Source organism: Salvelinus alpinus, chromosome 7 (assembly GCF_045679555.1).
Source record: "Salvelinus alpinus chromosome 7, SLU_Salpinus.1, whole genome shotgun sequence".
NCBI classification, from domain to species: domain Eukaryota; kingdom Metazoa; phylum Chordata; class Actinopteri; order Salmoniformes; family Salmonidae; genus Salvelinus; species Salvelinus alpinus.
In genome coordinates this window covers 68,996,702-69,015,390 of record NC_092092.1, presented here as the reverse complement: position 1 = coordinate 69,015,390, position 18,689 = coordinate 68,996,702, and the positions used below count along the sequence as shown (strand labels likewise).

The window sequence follows — 18,689 nt, the reverse complement described above, 5'->3', positions numbered from 1 at the left end:
CTGAGTGGGGCAGCGTTCTAAGGCACCGCATAGCAGTGCTTGAGGTGTCACTATAGCCCTGGGTTCGATCCCAGGCTGTCACAGCCAGCCGTGACCTGGAGACCCATGATGCGGCGCATGTTTGGCCTAGCGTCGTCTGGGTTGGTGTTTGGCTGGCCGGGATATCCATGTCCAATCGTTCTCTAGCGACTCCTTGTGGCGGGCCCGGCACCTGCAAGCTGACAGCGGTCGCCAGTTGTACGGCGTTTCCTCCCACACATTGGTGCAGCTGGCTTCCGGGTTAAGCGAGCAGTGTGTCAAGAAGCATTGCGGCTTGGCAGGGTCGTGTTTTGGAAGATGCATGGCTCTCGACCTTCGCCTCTCCCGTATGGAGTCCATACGGGAGTTGCAGCGATGGGACAAAACTAACTACCAATTGGATATCACGAAACAGACTTCACCCTTCCTACACCTCTGAATATAACAGGAAACCGGTTCGATCACCATGCACTGCAAAATCATTCTGGTTATGGAGAACATCAACACATTAACATCACCACACCAGTGGATATACCCATTGGACTTGGGGATCTGCTGGGAGTTTACCTCATATTTTGAGTTTTTTTGTCTGCTTTGCCATTAAAATCATAACTTAATTAATTAATTTAACTAGGCAAGTCAGTTAAGAACAAATTCTTATTTACAATGATGGCCTACACCTGCCAAATTGAATATTGTAAGAGCTTTCATTGTCTGCTAATATGCCCCCTGTATTTATCCTAGTCCGTCCTAGCTCACTCATTAATGTCTTAATCAAAATTACGGATTGCCTCTTATCCGCTTGTCGTCCCCTTATGCCATATTTTGTACATCTCAATTGTCAGTAGAAACCACATTTGTTTAATTAATAGCCATTTCAGCTATGTTTTTTTTAAAGGCAGCAAATGAGGCTGTCACGCCCTGACCGTAGATTGCTTTGTATGTTTCTATTTTTAGTTTGGGCAGGGTGTGATGTGGGTGGGTATTCTATGTCTGGGTATTCTATGTTGTAGGTCTAGGTTTTCTGTTTCTGTGTGTTTGGCCTGGTGTGGTTCCCAATCAGAGGCAGCTGTCTATCGTTGTCTCTGATTGGGATCCATATTCAGGTAGCCTGTTTTCCCACTTGTTTGTGGGTGGTTGTTTCCTGTTTAGTGTTTTGTTTCACCTTTCAGGACTGTTCGTTTGTCGTTTTTCAAGTGTTTTTGTATTTTATTTAAAAAAATATGACCACTTACCATGCTGCACCTTGGTCCTCCTCTCCTTCTCCAGATGACAATCGTTATAGAGGCTGAATGAACTGTTTCGCTGCCAGACAAGGCTCCGCTGATAGCCAGGTGTAGCAGTGGTAAGGTGTTGGGACTCTGCTGTTCATACAGTTGTATGTAGGCCCTAACAGTTTGTGGGCACTGTTTGTCGCCGTTATAGTGTAATTAATGTATTGTTTAGTGTTGTGTTCTTTGCCCACGAAGATTTACATGCTAAAATTTCCACTGCACAAGATATAGTCCCGACACAAATCTGGGGTTGCTACCCAAGCCTGCTGGTCGTTCCTTCCATCGGTTCAGTTGCCAGAGACGCGGCACAGTTAAGTCTTTTTGTTCTGTATCTATGGACGCGACCCAGTTGTTCCTCTACATGTTCTATTGCCATACTGGCTGGCAACGTTCTTATCACTTGCTAGCCAACTACAGCTAACTTAGTCACATCAAATAGTGCAGACTGATAAACAGCAAATTAGCTGCATTTGCATAAGCTGTTTTCGAGTGGCATTTATTTGGATACATCCATACCAATAAGCTAATGAGGCACGATTTCACCTGGCATAGAAAATGTGCTCTCTCCTCAGGACACCGTTGTTCAGAGGAGCTAGCCAACAACACAACTAACACAATCACTTCAAATTGAAGCTGGAAAGACTGCAAACTAGCTGCACATTGTTTCGTTTGACCTTTTTTCAATTGACATTCATTTGTAAATATCCATTAAAATGATGCCAGCTGATTCATGATTTCGACTGGATGGGAAACGCTAACTGTCTGCCTTTCTCATCCCGACACTTTCATTACTATGGGACAGATGGAGATCGAATTTAAATATTGTAATGTTGTCGGAGAGACGGTTTATACAGATCTTTGCTGTTGAAAACTAAATGTTAGTCTAAAAAAAATTAGATCATGTCTAGATGCTTTTTATAGTGGAGATCAAGTTTATAAAGTGCCTTGCTAGGCTGATGAGACAGTGGATTGCACAGTCAGATGGAACAGAGTAAATAGGCATTTTGAATTAGATTTAGCCGGTGGTAATTTGTGGAATAGAAACAGGATGGAATGTGGTATTAACCAATCAGCATTCAGGATTAGACCCACCCGTTGTATAACGTGTTGAACAAGTGTTCCGTGGACAAATATGAGAAGAGCACACTCTGCTGGTGATTGTTTTATATTACGGGTTTAGAGTAAAAATGCTTTGTGGGTATTAAATACATCATTGATTGATATTATATGGAACTTGGTCTTCAATAATCCAATGACATTTTGATTGATCCAACTATTTGAAATGTCAATATTTATTCGACAGAAAATATAATTTGCTCCATATGTTACAGTGGGCTTTAGGGTGTCACTTTAATTTTCCACTGTAGAAATTATAAAAGAAAAAAATCACAAATTATTAAATACAAAAATCAAATAAGCCTAGGCCCTTATTAAATATTTATATAACAAAAGAAAGAATAGCCTTAACGTTGTTTTTCCTTAGAGTGAGTCTGAGTGCATGGACTTTCATTCTCAAACTGCAGTAGGCCTAGCCCTATAACAATGCCATTAGCCCCTCCCCTACTCATATTGGGGCCCCTGCCCCCGCTCGCAGCGTTCAGTACCGTTACATGTGCGTATCAGTGGACCGTCACGAGCCATCATGTCCAGACTGAGCCTGGCGTGCGCTATCGCCATTCTCGCAGTGCTTTTGTCGGGATCCTGCCTCGCCAGCCGCAAACTTCTGGTGTTCCTCATCGATGGTTTTCGATATGATTACATGGACGATCTGCAAAACCTGCCTGGGTTTAAAGAGATTATGGATAACGGGGTCAAAGTGGATTATATGACCCCCGATTTCCCCAGCCTTTCATACCCCAATTACTACTCACTAATGACAGGTGAGATGATTTTACCTTTGACTGACTGTGCCTCAAAGTTACAGCAGTGAAAAAATATAGATTAGGCTATGAAAGGTTGACCATGATTGATCACCAAATAAGATTTTACGAACTTGGAGCCATTTATTTGTTATCTTGGACATACAGTGTTACTAAACAGTAAGTTCACAGGCTGCAATCCATTTGAACCTTTATTGCTTGCCTGAACAAATAGGAAGTAGTGACAGTGGAGTTTAAACTTTGATGTTTATGTACAAAGTTGTAAAGTAGCCTTTTGTACTCTGTTGTGGCAACACTGAAATAACAATAATTGGTCAATCATTCTCATCAATATTGTTGCAGAATGACACATTGGTAATTTAATGATTTGTTAACTTAGGTTGACAAATGATCAACCCAACAATTACTGAAAGTAAACTTTACACCATGGAATGGAACGCAGATGACATTTCATAAGTAGGCCATTCTCTGAAATCCTTGTGTAGACATTGCTAGTAGCCTAATTCAGTGATGGATGTATAATACATCCATTGATGGACAGGAGCCTGGCACAGCTGTCCTGGGTCCTCGAGCAGTAGAACTCTGCCTCATCAGTAAAAGAACCCCACGCCCCTCTCCCTCCTGGCAACCACACTGTCTCTATTGTCCCATTTACATATGTTATGAGTGAAAACAAGGGACAACCAGAGCCATGTATCTAGAGAGTTGGGCCAATGAGGTTTCTGCATCATGGTACATTCACATGACACGACAACATTCTATGGCAGCCATGTTAGCGCCCCATTAACATTACATGGGAAATATTTAAACAATGCTATGTCACGGAATGTCAGTTGGAGTCAAGTTTACATAAACCTTAGCCAAATACATTTAAACTCAGTTTCACAATTCCTGACATTTAATCCTAGTAAATATTCCCTGTTTTAGATCACTACTTTATTTTAAGAATGTGAAATGTCAGAATAATAGTAGAGAGAATGATTGATATCAGCTTTTATTTCTTTCATCACATTCCCAGTGGGTCAGAAGTTTACATACACTCAATTAGTATGTAGTGGCATTGGCTTTAAATTGTTGGGTAAAATGTTTCAGGTAGCCTTCCACAAGCTTCCCACAATAAGTTGGGTGAATTTTGGCCCATTCCTCCTGACAGAGCAGGTGTAACTGAGTCAGGTTTGTAGGCATCCTTGCTCGCACACTTTTTCAGTTCTGCCCACACATTTTCTATAGGATTGATGTCAGGGCTTTGTGATGGCCACTCCAATACCTTGACTTTGTCCTTTTTTGCCACATTTTGCCACAACTTTGGAAGTATGCTTGGGGTCATTGTCCATTTGGAAGTCCCATTTGCGACCAAGCTTTAACTTCCTGACTGATGTCTTGAGATGTTGCTTCAATATATCCACATCATTTTCCTTTCCTCATGATGCCATCTATTTTGTGAAGTGCACCAGTCCCTCCTGCAGCAAAGCATCCCCACAACACAATGCTGCCACCCCCGTGCTTCACGGTTGGTATGGTGTTTTTCGGCTTGCAAGCCTCCCCCTTTTTTCTCCAAACATAACGATGGTCATTATGGCCAAATAGTTGTATTTTTGTTTCATCAGACCAGAGGACATTTCTCCAAAAAGTACAATCTTTGTCCCCATGTGCAGTTGCAAACCGTCGTCTCACTTTTTTTATGGCAGTTTTGGAGCAGTGGCTTCTTCCTTGCTGAGCAGCCTTTCAGGTTATGTCGATAAAGGACTCGTTTTACTGTGGATATAGATACTTTTGTACCGGTTTCCTACAGCATCTTCACAAGGTTCTTTGCTGTTGTGCTGGGATATATTTGCACTTTTCGCACCAAAGTACGTTAATCTCTAGGAGACAGAAAGCATTACCTTCCTGAGCGGTATGACGGCTGCACGGTCCCATGGTGTTTATACTTGTGTACTATTGTTTGTACAGATGAACATGGTATCTTCAGGTGTTTGGAAATTGCTCCCAAGGATGAACCAGACTTGTGGAGGTCTACAATTGTTTTTCTGAGGTCTTGGCTGATTTTCTTTTGATTTTCCCATGATGTCAAGCAAAGAGGCACTGAATTTGAAGGTAGGCCTTGAAATGCATCCACAGGTACACCTCCAATTGACTCAAATGATGTCAATTAGCCTATCAGAAGCTTCTAAAGCCATGGCATCATTTTCTGCAATTTTCCAAGCTGTTTAAAGGCACGGTCAATTTAGTGTATCTAAACTTCTGACACATTGGAATTGTGATACAGTGAAATAATCTGTCTGTAAACAATTGTGTCATGCACAAAGTAGATGTCCTGAATGTTTTGGCAAGAAATTTGTAGAGTGGTTGAAAAACGACTTTTAATGACTCCAACCTAAGTGTATGTAAACTTCCGACTTCAACTGTATATATTTAAAGTTAGGCCAAGTTTTAGAATTTTTTATATTGTTCTAATTCTAGACATTCTGTGACATTGCATTGTTTAAATATTTCCCATGTAATGTTATTGGGGCGCTAACATGGCTGCCATAGAATTGATGTGTCATGTGAATGCATCATAATGCAGAAACCTCATTGGCCCAACTCTCTAGATACATGGCTCTGGTTGTCCCTTGTTCTCACTCATAACATATGTAAGAGGCACAATATAGACAGTGTGGTTGCCAGGAGGGAAAGGGGTGTTTCCAGGTACAATACTCATTTACAACATTAACAATGTCAACACTGTATTTCTGATCAATTTGATGTTATTTTAATGGATCAAAAATGTGCTTTTCTTTAAAAAACAAGGACAACAAGTGACCCCAAACTTTTGAACGGTAGTGTACTTAACAACACACTGCTTTGCACATGAACAGTTCTCTCAGCCAAACTGGACCTCTTCAGAGTACTGGCAGTGAACGACACATCAATGACAGTGTAGTAGTGACATAACAACAGATGTAGGTAGTACTTCAGTGATAACAGCCCTGGGCTGTATGGCTCCTCAGTCAGCGGCTGTAGGCTATCTCCACTCCAGGCTGAACCCCTGGCAGGGAGAGAGCAGAGGGAAGAGCAGTAAAGCCCCAAAGACAACAGATTCTGTCAAATCCCTCCCAATCACCGGATCACTTTGTGGATGATTTGCTGATGTAAGTTGTTTTGGTAGAGCACATTCCCCTCAACAAAGCCTCGGCTTAGGCTACTACCATCATTTTGTGCACGTGTATTAACAACGTAACCAAAACAGAGCTGACAAAGGCCATCTGACACAGGGCCCTCCCGTCACCCCGGGCATCTGACACAGGGCCCTCCAGTCACGCCGGGCATCTGACACAGGGCCCTCCAGTCACGCCGGGCATCTGACACAGGGCCCTCCAGTCACGCCGGGCTAGACTGCAACCATGCAGAAGGAGCTATTTCAAAGCTGATGGAGCTTTTCAGAGACTGGTTTATTTGGAGGGGTCAGGGAAGGGTGCTTCTTCAGAAGAGCCAAGTGCTGGAGCTCTACCTGTGAGTTTACTGTACAGACTGCAGGGTTTCTACACATGGAGAGAGTACTTCTTACTGTCCTGCTTTATATTATTAAAGACATTCTCTGGTACTTTTGTATTCTTTGTAGTTCTAAAAGCCAAAAGTGGCCCCCGAAAATTGCGTACTACGTCACATGTGCAGATATGTGTGCCACGTCATTGCTCTCTTTCTCTCGCTCTGCTGTGTGCATCTTGCTAGCTGTCACTCAAATGGTGAGGAACCAGTAGTGGTGCGTTGTTAAAATCACTGGGGTAGCCAAGCCAGGAAAAAATGCCATAGTACAACCTTTGTGTTGTCACAATTGCATTGTTTGCTCTATAACCTGTTAATTAATATGCCTTGACAACGTGATATATAGGCCTAAGGCCAAGACAAGAAGAAGACACAGTGGCAGAATAAATTCAACCACACCTTTGTTTCATCACAAAAACGGAGCGCAACATCTGTCTAGTGAAGTTCACAAAGCATATTGCATGTAACAAAGTTACATGACCTACAGTATTGTCAAGCAAGGTAATGTTTCCAACATTTTCGGACTACTAAACAACTATTGATTTGGAAACAGTTACAGCAAGTCGCAAAGAAAACAGGAGCTACCTCCACTATTCCTTCAACATCATCTAATCTACTATGATGATTTCTGTGTGTGGGCGTGTGCGGGCGTGCAAGTAGCAAAAACATGTTGACTCACCCTACTTGTAGAGAAACGCGAAATCCATCCATCTCTCTTTCATGTTGCCGACACGTACCATGACTCAAACATTCGTTTTTGTTGTCCTAGGCTACCTGGCTAAAATGCTTGCTCGCTAGCCTAACTTCTATTCATGGGCAACAATGCACCGGGCCAGCTAGTTAACATTAGCCTACTACTTCTAGCTACATATTTAACTTTCATCCTCTCAGGCTAGGGGCACTACAATGTATGAATTTATGGTTGGATCAGAATCGCCATTGTGATCCTTGGCTAGTAGCCTACACAGGGATTTGGACTTGTGGTTTTACTTAATTTATCTCCATCCATGGTTAATTTAGGAAAGGGCCATTTTAGCTAGCTAGCCACTGGAGGACAATGACACAAGGAGATACAACAATAAAGAATGTCTGGCAATGACATTTGGCTTTTGATGTGATTGGTGAGAAGCCAAATTCTAACTGGCTTCCTTTTAACACTTTTTTTGGGTGCGCTAGGACCATTCACAGTTGAGCTCACTCAGTTTAGCTCAACACTGATTGGCTATTATTTGAAAAATTTACTATTTTAAAGGGAGTACAAATGCTTGCTGGCTTCCCTTGCATTCAATGCTACAGGCAGCATTAATGTCATACTTTTTTTGACCAGACCGCATCAGGTAGATGGGCTATACATATTGAGACAGAGTGGCGCTGTTTCACTTGGTCGGATTCTTTCTCCGGTGAGATACATTCAGCCTCTTGCAAATTGAAGGAAAAGTATGAAACACAGAGAGATGAAAGAAGAACCAGTTCTTGGTTCATGTTTTGGGGACGCCTGGCATCCATGAATACACGCCACTGGTTGGAACTCAAATTGCTAGGAGGCTGGTCCACCTGGGGGGAAATGGCGCTGGACAGCTTCCAGTAAATAGTCGCTTTCAAACTAGGGATTTCATGCCTAATTGAGGTTAGACAGTAATTCTTTTCATAGATTTATGCATGTACGAACTACACATTGACACATCCAGTCCAAAGAGGATGTGTCAATGTGTAGTTCGTACATGCATAATCTATTTCCCCTGAAACGCTACAGTAAATAACTTTAATAATGGAAAAATATGTTCATTCTAGCATCCTCTGTACAGTAAATAGGTAGCCTTATAAAGGTCCTGTACTGGCCCCCATTCACCCTCAGTGCTATTTCAACTGAACCTCAGATGTCCATAGAGACTATTGCAGGCGGCTAACAAAACACAGCTGCAGTTTTATTTGTTTTTCTCAGAGGAAAAACTGTAGGCAGAGCTGTGACGCTGAGCTACCAAAAGGATTCAGAGCATTTATTTGAGTCATTTCTGAATGTCGTAACTCTGCGGAGCTGTGGCTCCAAAATACCCGAGATTAGCTACATTCCTGGCATCACTTTAATAAGGAACCACATAGTTGCTTGAGCGCCTCTACAAACAGCAGTGGCAGTACTGAACGGTTGTTCAAATAAAAGATGTGTCTTTGCTCAACGTGTTGTCGTGTATGAGTTGTGACTGTAGTTGTGTTAGTGCTGTGACTGTAGTTGTGTTGGTGCTGTGACTAGTTGTGTTGGTGCTGTGACTAGTTGTGTTGGTGCTGTGACTAGTTGTGTTGGTGCTGTGGCTGTAGTTGTGTTAGTGCTGTGACTAGTTGTGTTGGTGCTGTGGCTGTAGTTGTGTTAGTGCTGTGGCTGTAGTTGTGTTAGTGCTGTGGCTGTAGTTGTAGTTGTGTTGGTGCTGTGGCTGTAGTTGTGTTGGTGCTGTGGCTGTAGTTGTGTTGGTGCTGTGGCTGTAGTTGTGTTGGTGCTGTGGCTGTAGTTGTGTTAGTGCTGTGGCTGTAGTTGTGTTAGTGCTGTGGCTGTAGTCGTGTTAGTGCTGTGGCTGTAGTTGTGTTAGTGTTGTAGTTGTGTTGCGGCTGTAGTTGTGTTAGTGTTGCGGCTGTAGTTGTGTTAGTGCTGTAGTTGTGTTAGTGCTGTAGTTGTGTTAGTGCTGTGGCTGTAGTTGTGTTAGTGCTGTGGCTGTAGTTGTGTTAGTGATGTAGTTGTGTTGGTGCTGTGGCTGTAGTTGTGTTAGTGCTGTAGTTGTGTTAGTGCTGTGGCTGTAGTCGTGTTAGTGCTGTGGCTGTAGTCGTGTTAGTGCTGTGGCTGTAGTTGTGTTAGTGTTGTGGCTGTAGTTGTATTAGTGTTGTGACTGTAGTTGTGTTGTGGCTGTAGTTGTGTTAGTGTTGTGGCTGTAGTTGTGTTAGTGTTGTGGCTGTAGTTGTGTTAGTGTTGTGACTGTAGTTGTGTTGTGGCTGTAGTTGTGTTAGTGTTGTGGCTGTAGTTGTGTTAGTGTTGTGGCTGTAGTTGTGTTAGTGTTGTGGCTGTAGTTGTGTTGTGACTGTAGTTGTGTTGTGTTGTGACTGTAGTTGTGTTGTGTTGTGACTGTAGTTGTGTTAGTGTTGTGGCTGTAGTTGTGTTAGTGTTGTGGCTGTAGTTGTGTTAGTGTTGTAGTTGTGTTGTGGCTGTAGTTGTGTTAGTGTTGTGGCTGTAGTTGTGTTAGTGCTGTGGCTGTAGTTGTGTTAGTGTTGCGGCTGTAGTTGTGTTAGTGCTGTGGCTGTAGTTGTGTTAGTGCTGTGGCTGTAGTTGTGTTAGTGCTGTGGCTGTAGTTGTGTTAGTGCTGTGGCTGTAGTTGTGTTAGTGCTGTGGCTGTAGTTGTGTTAGTGCTGTGGCTGTAGTTGTGTTAGTGCTGTGGCTGTAGTTGTGTTAGTGCTGTGGCTGTAGTTGTAGTTGTGTTAGTGCTGTGGCTGTAGTTGTGTTAGTGCTGTGGCTGTAGTCGTGTTAGTGCTGTGGCTGTAGTTGTGTATGTGTTGTAGTTGTGTTGCGGCTGTAGTTGTGTTAGTGTTGCGGCTGTAGTTGTGTTAGTGCTGTAGTTGTGTTAGTGCTGTAGTTGTGTTAGTGCTGTGGCTGTAGTTGTGTTAGTGCTGTGGCTGTGGCTGTAGTTGTGTTAGTGATGTAGTTGTGTTGGTGCTGTGGCTGTAGTTGTGTTAGTGCTGTAGTTGTGTTAGTGTTGTGGCTGTAGTTGTATTAGTGTTGTGACTGTAGTTGTGTTGTGGCTGTAGTTGTGTTAGTGTTGTGGCTGTAGTTGTGTTGTGGCTGTAGTTGTGTTAGTGTTGTGGCTGTAGTTGTGTTAGTGTTGTGGCTGTAGTTGTGTTGTGACTGTAGTTGTGTTAGTGTTGTGGCTGTAGTTGTGTTAGTGTTGTGGCTGTAGTTGTATTAGTGTTGTGACTGTAGTTGTGTTGTGGCTGTAGTTGTGTTAGTGTTGTGGCTGTAGTTGTGTTGTGGCTGTAGTTGTGTTAGTGTTGTGGCTGTAGTTGTGTTAGTGTTGTGGCTGTAGTTGTGTTGTGACTGTAGTTGTGTTAGTGTTGTGGCTGTAGTTGTGTTGTGACTGTAGTTGTGTTACCTAGGATAGGATAAAGTAATCCTTCTAACCCCCCCCCCCCCCCTTAAAAGAGTTAGATGCACTATTGTAAAGTGGTTGTTCCACTGGATATCATAAGGTGAATGCACCAATTTGTAAGTCGCTCTGGATAAGAGCGTCTGCTAAATGACTTAAATGTAAATGTAATGTGTTGTGTTGTGACTGTAGTTGTGTTGTGACTGTAGTTGTGTTGTGTTGTGACTGTAGTTGTGTTGTGTTGTGACTGTAGTTGTGTTGTGTTGTGACTGTAGTTGTGTTGTGTTGTGACTGTAGTTGTGTTGTGTTGTGACTGTAGTTGTGTTGTGTTGTGACTGTGGTTGTAGTTGTGTTGTGGCTGTAGTTGTGTTAGTGTTGTGGCTGTAGTTGTGTTAGTGCTGTGGCTGTAGTTGTGTTAGTGTTGCGGCTGTAGTTGTGTTAGTGCTGTGGCTGTAGTTGTGTTAGTGCTGTGGCTGTAGTTGTGTTAGTGCTGTGGCTGTAGTTGTGTTAGTGCTGTGGCTGTAGTTGTGTTAGTGCTGTGGCTGTAGTTGTGTTAGTGCTGTGGCTGTAGTTGTGTTAGTGCTGTGGCTGTAGTTGTGTTAGTGCTGTGGCTGTAGTTGTGTTAGTGCTGTGGCTGTAGTTGTGTTAGTGCTGTGGCTGTAGTTGTGTTAGTGCTGTGGCTGTAGTTGTGTTAGTGCTGTGGCTGTAGTTGTGTTAGTGCTGTGGCTGTAGTTGTGTTAGTGCTGTGGCTGTAGTTGTGTTAGTGCTGTGGCTGTAGTTGTGTTAGTGCTGTGGCTGTAGTTGTGTTAGTGCTGTGGCTGTAGTTGTGTTAGTGCTGTGGCTGTAGTTGTGTTAGTGCTGTGGCTGTAGTTGTGTTAGTGCTGTGGCTGTAGTTGTGTTAGTGCTGTGGCTGTAGTTGTGTTAGTGCTGTGGCTGTAGTTGTGTTAGTGCTGTGGCTGTAGTTGTGTTAGTGCTGTGGCTGTAGTTGTGTTGGTGCTGTGGCTGTAGTTGTGTTGGTGCTGTGGCTGTAGTTGTGTTGGTGCTGTGGCTGTAGTTGTGTTGGTGCTGTGGCTGTAGTTGTGTTGGTGCTGTGGCTGTAGTTGTGTTGGTGCTGTGGCTGTAGTTGTGTTGGTGCTGTGGCTGTAGTTGTGTTAGTGCTGTAGTTGTGTTAGTGCTGTGGCTGTAGTTGTGTTAGTGCTGTGGCTGTAGTTGTGTTAGTGTTGTGGCTGTAGTTGTGTTAGTGCTGTGGCTGTAGTTGTGTTAGTGTTGTGACTGTAGTTGTGTTAGTGTTAGTGTTGTGACTGTAGTTGTGTTAGTGTTGTGACTAGTTATGTTAGTGCTGTGGCTGTAGTTGTGTTGTGGCTGTAGTTGTGTTGTGGCTGTAGTTGTGTTGTGTTAGTGTTGTGACTGTAGTTGTGTTTTATGTTAATTGTTCTGTTTGTGTTGTGAGTTGTGATACCAGGTAGTGTGAGCCTGCTAGGGGAAGGGAGGAGGAGACACTGCCTGTGTGTGTGGATGACCTTGAGTCTGTGTGTTTTGTAAGGGTGGGGGAGAAAGCACTCGCTCACTGGCTCAACTGAATTGAACCTAGAGAACTTAGCAGTAAACCAACTTTAACGAGTGAAGACGTCAGCGCTCACAGAGATAATCATTTGTTGTTTTATTGCATCATATCAGTCCTAGGCAAGGTCTGTTTCAGCCAGTTAACCTACACTCTTAGAAAAAAAGGTGCTACTAGAATCTTAAATGGTTCTTCTGCTGTCCACATAGGAGAACCCTTTGAAGAACCCTTTTTGGTTGCAGGTAGAATCCTTTTGGGTTCCAGGTAGAACCCTTTCTACAGAGGGTTTTACATGAATCCCAAAAGGGTTCTACCTGGAACCAAAAAGGGTTCTCCTATGGGGACAATTTTTTTCTAAGAGTGTAGGCTCTGTGACCAAAAAGCATCCGGCTGACTGCCGTTACACAATACATCATATTTTGTGAATGCTGGCTGTGTTTAAAGCACTGGGGGGTTAGCTGGCAAACGTAACATGACCCAATATCTCTTAACAAATACAGAACAGTACAATTACAGGTCAATGGGTTGTTTAATGAAAATAACTAAGTATTCAGTATTCATGTCCGGGATCATGGATACCAACTTAGTTAACATCTAAATGATGGTTTATAACTGAAACACAGCTGTAGACAACAGTTTTCAGTCACAGGAACCCTTTTGGACCGAGCTGGATAAAAATAAGTAGCTGGGCCAGAAATACTCAAATGTCCTTATAAAGCTGGCACACATCAAACTCACTACTCTCCCTTGAGTCTTTGCCCATAAAAAGTCTTATCTATGTCCATATCTAACTTCTGAAATAAAAAAGCAATTTCTGGGTTTTCAGGCCGGTACTGTGAAGTGCACCAAATGACAGGGAATTACATGTGGGATCAGGGCTCTCTCAAGGAATTCCTAATCGGCATCAACCCAGACAGTCGGCTGCCAATGTGGTGGGACGGGTCTGAGCCCATCTGGGTAACCATGCAGAAACTCGGGAAGAAAGTCTTCATGTACTATTGGCCCGGTAAGGACAACTCTGGCACATTTCAGACAAAAGAAAGACATTAAGGCACCCAGTGATATTACTTTGTTTTGGATGTAATAATAGTTATTCAAGTATTTGAAATGTTTTGTCTACCAGTCATATACAGAACACAGGATTCAGATGCTGTGTATTCTGGAATCAAATGAAATGCTTTCCATTGATGTTCATTCCAATTGGATCATTAAGATGAACTCAAGCGTGAACATTCTAGAAGCACAGTGAGCAGTGATGTGACACCTGTTATCTACTGTCATGTTATCAGGTTGTGAGGTGGAGATTCTGGGTGTGAGACCTTCGTTCTGTGAGGAATACGTCTACAATCCCACAGAGAGAAATCTGACAGATTCTATTGAAAGAGCTCTCGAAGGTTTACGGTAAGAAATTGAGGTATTTTGGCATCAGTCAGGTTTGGAATGTAGTGCCATTCTGTTGTGTTATAACAAGCATGTTTTTACTTCATCAGTAGTGGCAGAGCAGACATGGCTGCTGTGTACTATGAGAAGATTGACGTAGAGGGGCATCACTATGGCCCCATGTCTTCTCAGGTGAAGACTGCTGTTCAGAGGCTGGACATCGCCTTCCAGGTGCTAAACCAAAACATTAAGGTTAGGCCCTATATTGTTTTCCAAACATTGAAAAGAGACTAAAAATGAACAACTCAATCCAGCAACAATGTTTCCATTTTAGAATGATTTGTACAAAGTAACAGACATGGCCTACTGATTGTGGTCATAATGTTGAGCGGACATTGTGACCAGATGGCCTTGGTCGAAAGTAGTGCACTATATAGGGAGTAGGGAGCCATTGGGCCCTGGGCTAAAGTTGTGCACTATATAGGGAATAGGGAGCGATTTGGGACACAGCCTTTGATCTGAACAGGTCACCACCACCCTGCTGTATTTCAGGATAAGAACCTGCGTGACGAGCTGAACGTCATCATGTTCTCCGACCATGGGATGACAGAGATCAAGTGGATGGAGAAAGTCATTGAGCTTGTGACGTACATAAACATGTCTGACGTTGTCAAGATGATGGACCGGGGGCCTGTCGTCAGTCTGTGGCCAAAACAAGCTAAATATGAGGAGGTAAATTGATTTCCATTTCTGTCATACATACAGGCTAATTGTCTTTCAACCCAGCCAAGACACTGGAAAAAACATGCGTCCTTGATTTCTCCTCTCTGCCATAGTAAACAGAAACAAACATGTCATGTTGGCACATTTAGTCACTTGAATACTCTTCTCTGTCAAAAATCAAACATTTCCCAAAAAGTTTGCGCCGTAAAAATTTATATGAAAGGGCTCAGTCAAGCCAGCCATAACTTCTGTATCCAAATGTACAGGTGAAGGTCCCATATGTCAGTACCATGGGGTTACTTACTGCGCTGTAGAGTGGTATGCAATTTGTAGCTACACCTCTCCCTGAGCAAAACAGGGAGGAAAAACATGAATAGAATGTATAGTGAATCTGAGTTGTGTTGATGGCAGGTCTACAGAGCACTGAGCAGTGTACGGAACATGAATGTCTACAGGAGGAATCAGGTCCCTGATCGCTTCCATTACAAGGGGGGGAAGTTTGTCTCCAGTCTGACCCTGGTGGCTGATCCTGGCTGGTTCATAACAGAGGTAAGGCTTTGACACATCACATCTCAGTGATGATATACCTAGTTTACATTCCAAGTGGCACCCTATATAGTGCACTACTTTTGACTATGGACCCTGGTCCAAAGTAGTGCACTATATAGGGAATAGAGTGACATTTGGGACAATTCCTTAGCGTGCTATTATGTACAGCAAATGAGCAACACTGGAACAAGTAGGCTGACCTTCATTCCACTGTCTTTTAACCCATTACGTACTGACATGGCTGCCTCTGTTTTCAGAGCAAGTCCAAACTGCCTTTCTGGCAGAACAGCAGTTCACCAGAGCCGCAGGGATGGCAGCATGGTTGGCACGGCTACGACAACGAGTTTGTGGACATGAGGGGCTTCTTCTTAGCACAGGGACCAGGTAACAACTGTCTGACCAGTAGGCCTTTATAGTCATAGAATTATACTGAACAAAAATATAAATGCAACATGCAACAATTACAAAGATATTACTGAGTTGCATAGAAGGCAATCAGTCAATTGAAATAAATGTATTAGGCCCTAATCTTCCTCAGACGATCCCGCAGTACTGCCAAATTCTCTAAAACGATGTCTTATGGTCGAGAAATTAACATTAAATTCTCTGGCAACAGTTCTGTTGGACATTCCTGCAGTCACAGCAAAACTTGAGACATCTGTGGCATTGTGTTGTGTGACAAAACTGCACATTTTAGAGTGGCCTTTTATTGTGCCCAGCACAAGGTGTAGCTGTGTAATGATCATGCTGTTTAATCAGCTTCTTGATATGCCACACCTGTCAGGTGGATGGATTATCTTGGCAGAAATGCTCACCAACTGGGATGTAAACACATTTGTGCACAACATTTGAGAGAAAGAAGCTTTTTGTGTTTATGGAACATTTCTTAGATCTTTTATTTCAGCTCATGAAAAATGGGACCTACACTTTACATGTTGCGTTTCTATTTTTGTTCAGTGCGTGTGTGTATATATATAGATATAGGATCCCAATGTAGTACACAGGCACCGTGTTTACTATGTACAGTACATCATCGCTCTCATAGTGATCATTAACATGATCTGAGCTGTACTGCCTATAACTTTTTTTATTGAACTTTAATATTCTAATCAGTGTTGTTATGACTCTTATCATTATCATGAGTCAAACACCTCAAATAACACTGATGTACTTTGGAAGTGACCCAGAAAATAATTTCTACTCTGCTGTACGGTCTTTGCCATGATAAAATCCACAGGTATAATAATCAACAAATTGTCTTCTTACCTTCAGATTTCAAGAGGAATGTGCGTGCGGCCCCTATCAGAGCAGTGGATGTGTACAACCTGATGTGTAGGACTCTGGGGATTCTGCCTCTGCCCAACAACGGTTCCTGGTCCCGGGTGGAGTACCTTCTCAGTGGCTCTGTGGGCCTGGCCTGGCCTAGTCCTCTCCGGGATCTGGGTCTACTAGCCCTGGTGCTGTCTCTACAGGCTTAGAACCAGAGAGATTCCCTCATTCACTAGAGTGTCATATACCCACATAGCTCTATAATGCGCTGATAATGGCAGGCAGAGTCATGGAGATCCTATTAAATGATTATTTTGTGTTTTCATTCCTAATTCTATGGGCAGAGCCATGTAGTTGAGTCCTAGACATTCTGTTACATAGCATTGTTTAAATATTCCCCATGTGTAATGTTAATGGGGAGCTAACATGGCTGCAATAGAATGTTGTGGTGTCATGTAAATGCAGAAATCTCAATGGCCCAACTCTATAAATACATGGTTCTGATGGCAGCAATCTACCCTATCATGGCACCTGAGCCAACACAGGTTTCCAAACCATTTCCTATTCTAAACATGACAGTGAAAAGTACAAAACCCATTGATCACACAGGTTTTATATTTAAATATGGGTTGACAGTGCCTTCAGTTTATATAGTATAACCAAAAACTCTCTTTGTAAACCAAAACATTTTATAAGTAATCTGGACCAACCTTAGTTCACAATCATCTCTATCGTGATTTGCTGCTGCTAAAGGAGCTAACATGAGCGCCGTAAATTCCTTACAGCATCAATGTCCTCTTCATCATTGTATCGGTGAAGGAGGGTTGGATGAAAGAATGACGTCTTTTTTATATTTTTATGTTTCTACTAATTAGATTGATCAATAAAACCTTGAAAAAAGATATGTGATTTTTGTTTCCTGGACTGTACAATATACTGTCTAAGGCTGTTGTAAGCAGTCATTTTGAAGTAGCAAGTTGACTTTGACAAGGTAAAAGAGAAGACTTCCAGAAGCCAGTCTAAGTAAATGTTCTAATACTTTGGGGTGCAGGTCGTCATGTGAAAATGCAGAAGGCCTGATAAAAAGCCAAGGCCAATAGCATGGTGGTAGAGCATGGCTTTAAAAGGCATGGTTCAAAGGTCTCAACATGATATAGTCATTCTGAATGACCTATATGTGCATCATTACAGACGTTGGTTGAATGGTGAGACATCTGCTACTTTGGGTACACAGAGTGAAATTCAGCAGCCTAGCAAGTTCAAGATTGGATTGTCAGTTTGAGGCCTAGAATTCTGATACATGGAAAAAACGTGTAGAACTTTACTTCAGAACATCTTAAGTTATGTGTAAGCAATTAAGCAGGCTAATCATATGACGATTAAGCCAAAATATGTTAGGATGTGGTTGATCTTGGTCGGCCCTCACATTGTTTTCACTGGGTTATGTTACAATCTGTGAGCACTAATTCAATTATTCACTCTCAACTCCTAGTAAACCCAAGATGTAGTGATTATATAATTTCCAAGCTCCAGAGATGTATTTTCCTGGCAGCGTAACAAAATACTGGAGGGACTTCACTCAACTTGGAATGACACATAACAATGATAGACAAAATGCTATTAATAAAAAATAATAAAAAAAACATAATTTGGAAGTTGTCAGAACCTGTCCAAAAGCAATTAAAGTGACCGAATGAAATCCAATGACCTACACTACACGGGCCAAAGGTCATGCAGGAGTTTACACTACATTACCAAAAGTATGTGGACACCTGTTCGTCCAACATCTCATTCCAAAATCACGGGCATTAATATGGAGTTGGTCTCCTCTTCGCTGCTATTATATCCTCCACTCTTCTGGGAAGGCTTTCCACTAGATGTTGGAGCATTACTGTAGGGACTTGCTTCCATTCAGCCACAAGAGCATTAGTGAGGTCGGGCACTGATGTTGGGCGATTAGGCCTGGCTCGCAGTCGGCATTCCAATTCATCCCAAAGGTTTTCGATGGAGTTGAGGTCAGAGCTCTTTGCAGGCCAGTCAAGTTCTTCCACACCGATCTCGACAAACCATTTCTGTATGGACTTCGCTTTGTGCACGGGGGCATTGTCATGCTGAAACAGGAAAGGGCCTTCCCCGAACTGTTGCCACAAAGTTGGAAGCACAGAATCATCTAGAATGTCATTGTATGCTGTAGCGTTAAGATTTCACTTCACTGGAACTAAGGGAACCTAGCCTGAACCATGAAAAACAGCTCCAGACCATTATTCCTCCTCCACCAAACATTACAGTTGGTACTATGCAATGGGGTACTATGCAATGGCGTTCTGCGGGCATCCGCTAAACCAGTGCTCCCACACATTGGCTAACTGGGCTATCTGCATTGTGTCCCACC

General features: G+C 42.8%; 1 protein-coding gene across 2 annotated transcripts; it reads left to right on the top strand.

Moving 5' to 3' along the window:
* Positions 1-1,144: 1,144 nt before the first annotated feature.
* Positions 1,145-17,199, top strand: enpp6 (ectonucleotide pyrophosphatase/phosphodiesterase 6). 2 transcript variants are annotated; one of them, XM_071411389.1, is made up of 8 exons: positions 1,145-1,363; positions 13,203-13,382; positions 13,666-13,777; positions 13,867-14,008; positions 14,309-14,488; positions 14,891-15,028; positions 15,286-15,412; positions 16,301-17,199. In XM_071411389.1, exons 2-8 carry the CDS (start codon positions 13,226-13,228, stop codon positions 16,504-16,506), a joined length of 1,062 nt encoding a protein of 353 aa, XP_071267490.1. In that variant the 5' UTR covers positions 1,145-1,363; positions 13,203-13,225; the 3' UTR covers positions 16,507-17,199. The 2 variants fall into 2 exon arrangements, with proteins under 2 accessions (XP_071267490.1, XP_071267489.1); XM_071411388.1 differs by lacking the exon at positions 1,145-1,363 and adding an exon at positions 2,879-3,172.
* Positions 17,200-18,689: the final 1,490 nt, after the last annotated feature.

Excerpts from the sequence above, each read along its gene's own strand:
- enpp6 (XM_071411388.1), top strand. The coding sequence starts at position 2,935 with ATGTCCAGACTGAGCCTGGCGTGCGCTATCGCCATTCTCGCAGTGCTT. Across the intron at positions 13,778-13,866 it reads AGAGCTCTCGAAGGTTTACG|TAGTGGCAGAGCAGACATGG; the intron begins GTAAGAAATTGA and ends TTACTTCATCAG. Across the intron at positions 15,029-15,285 it reads CTGGCTGGTTCATAACAGAG|AGCAAGTCCAAACTGCCTTT; the intron begins GTAAGGCTTTGA and ends CTCTGTTTTCAG.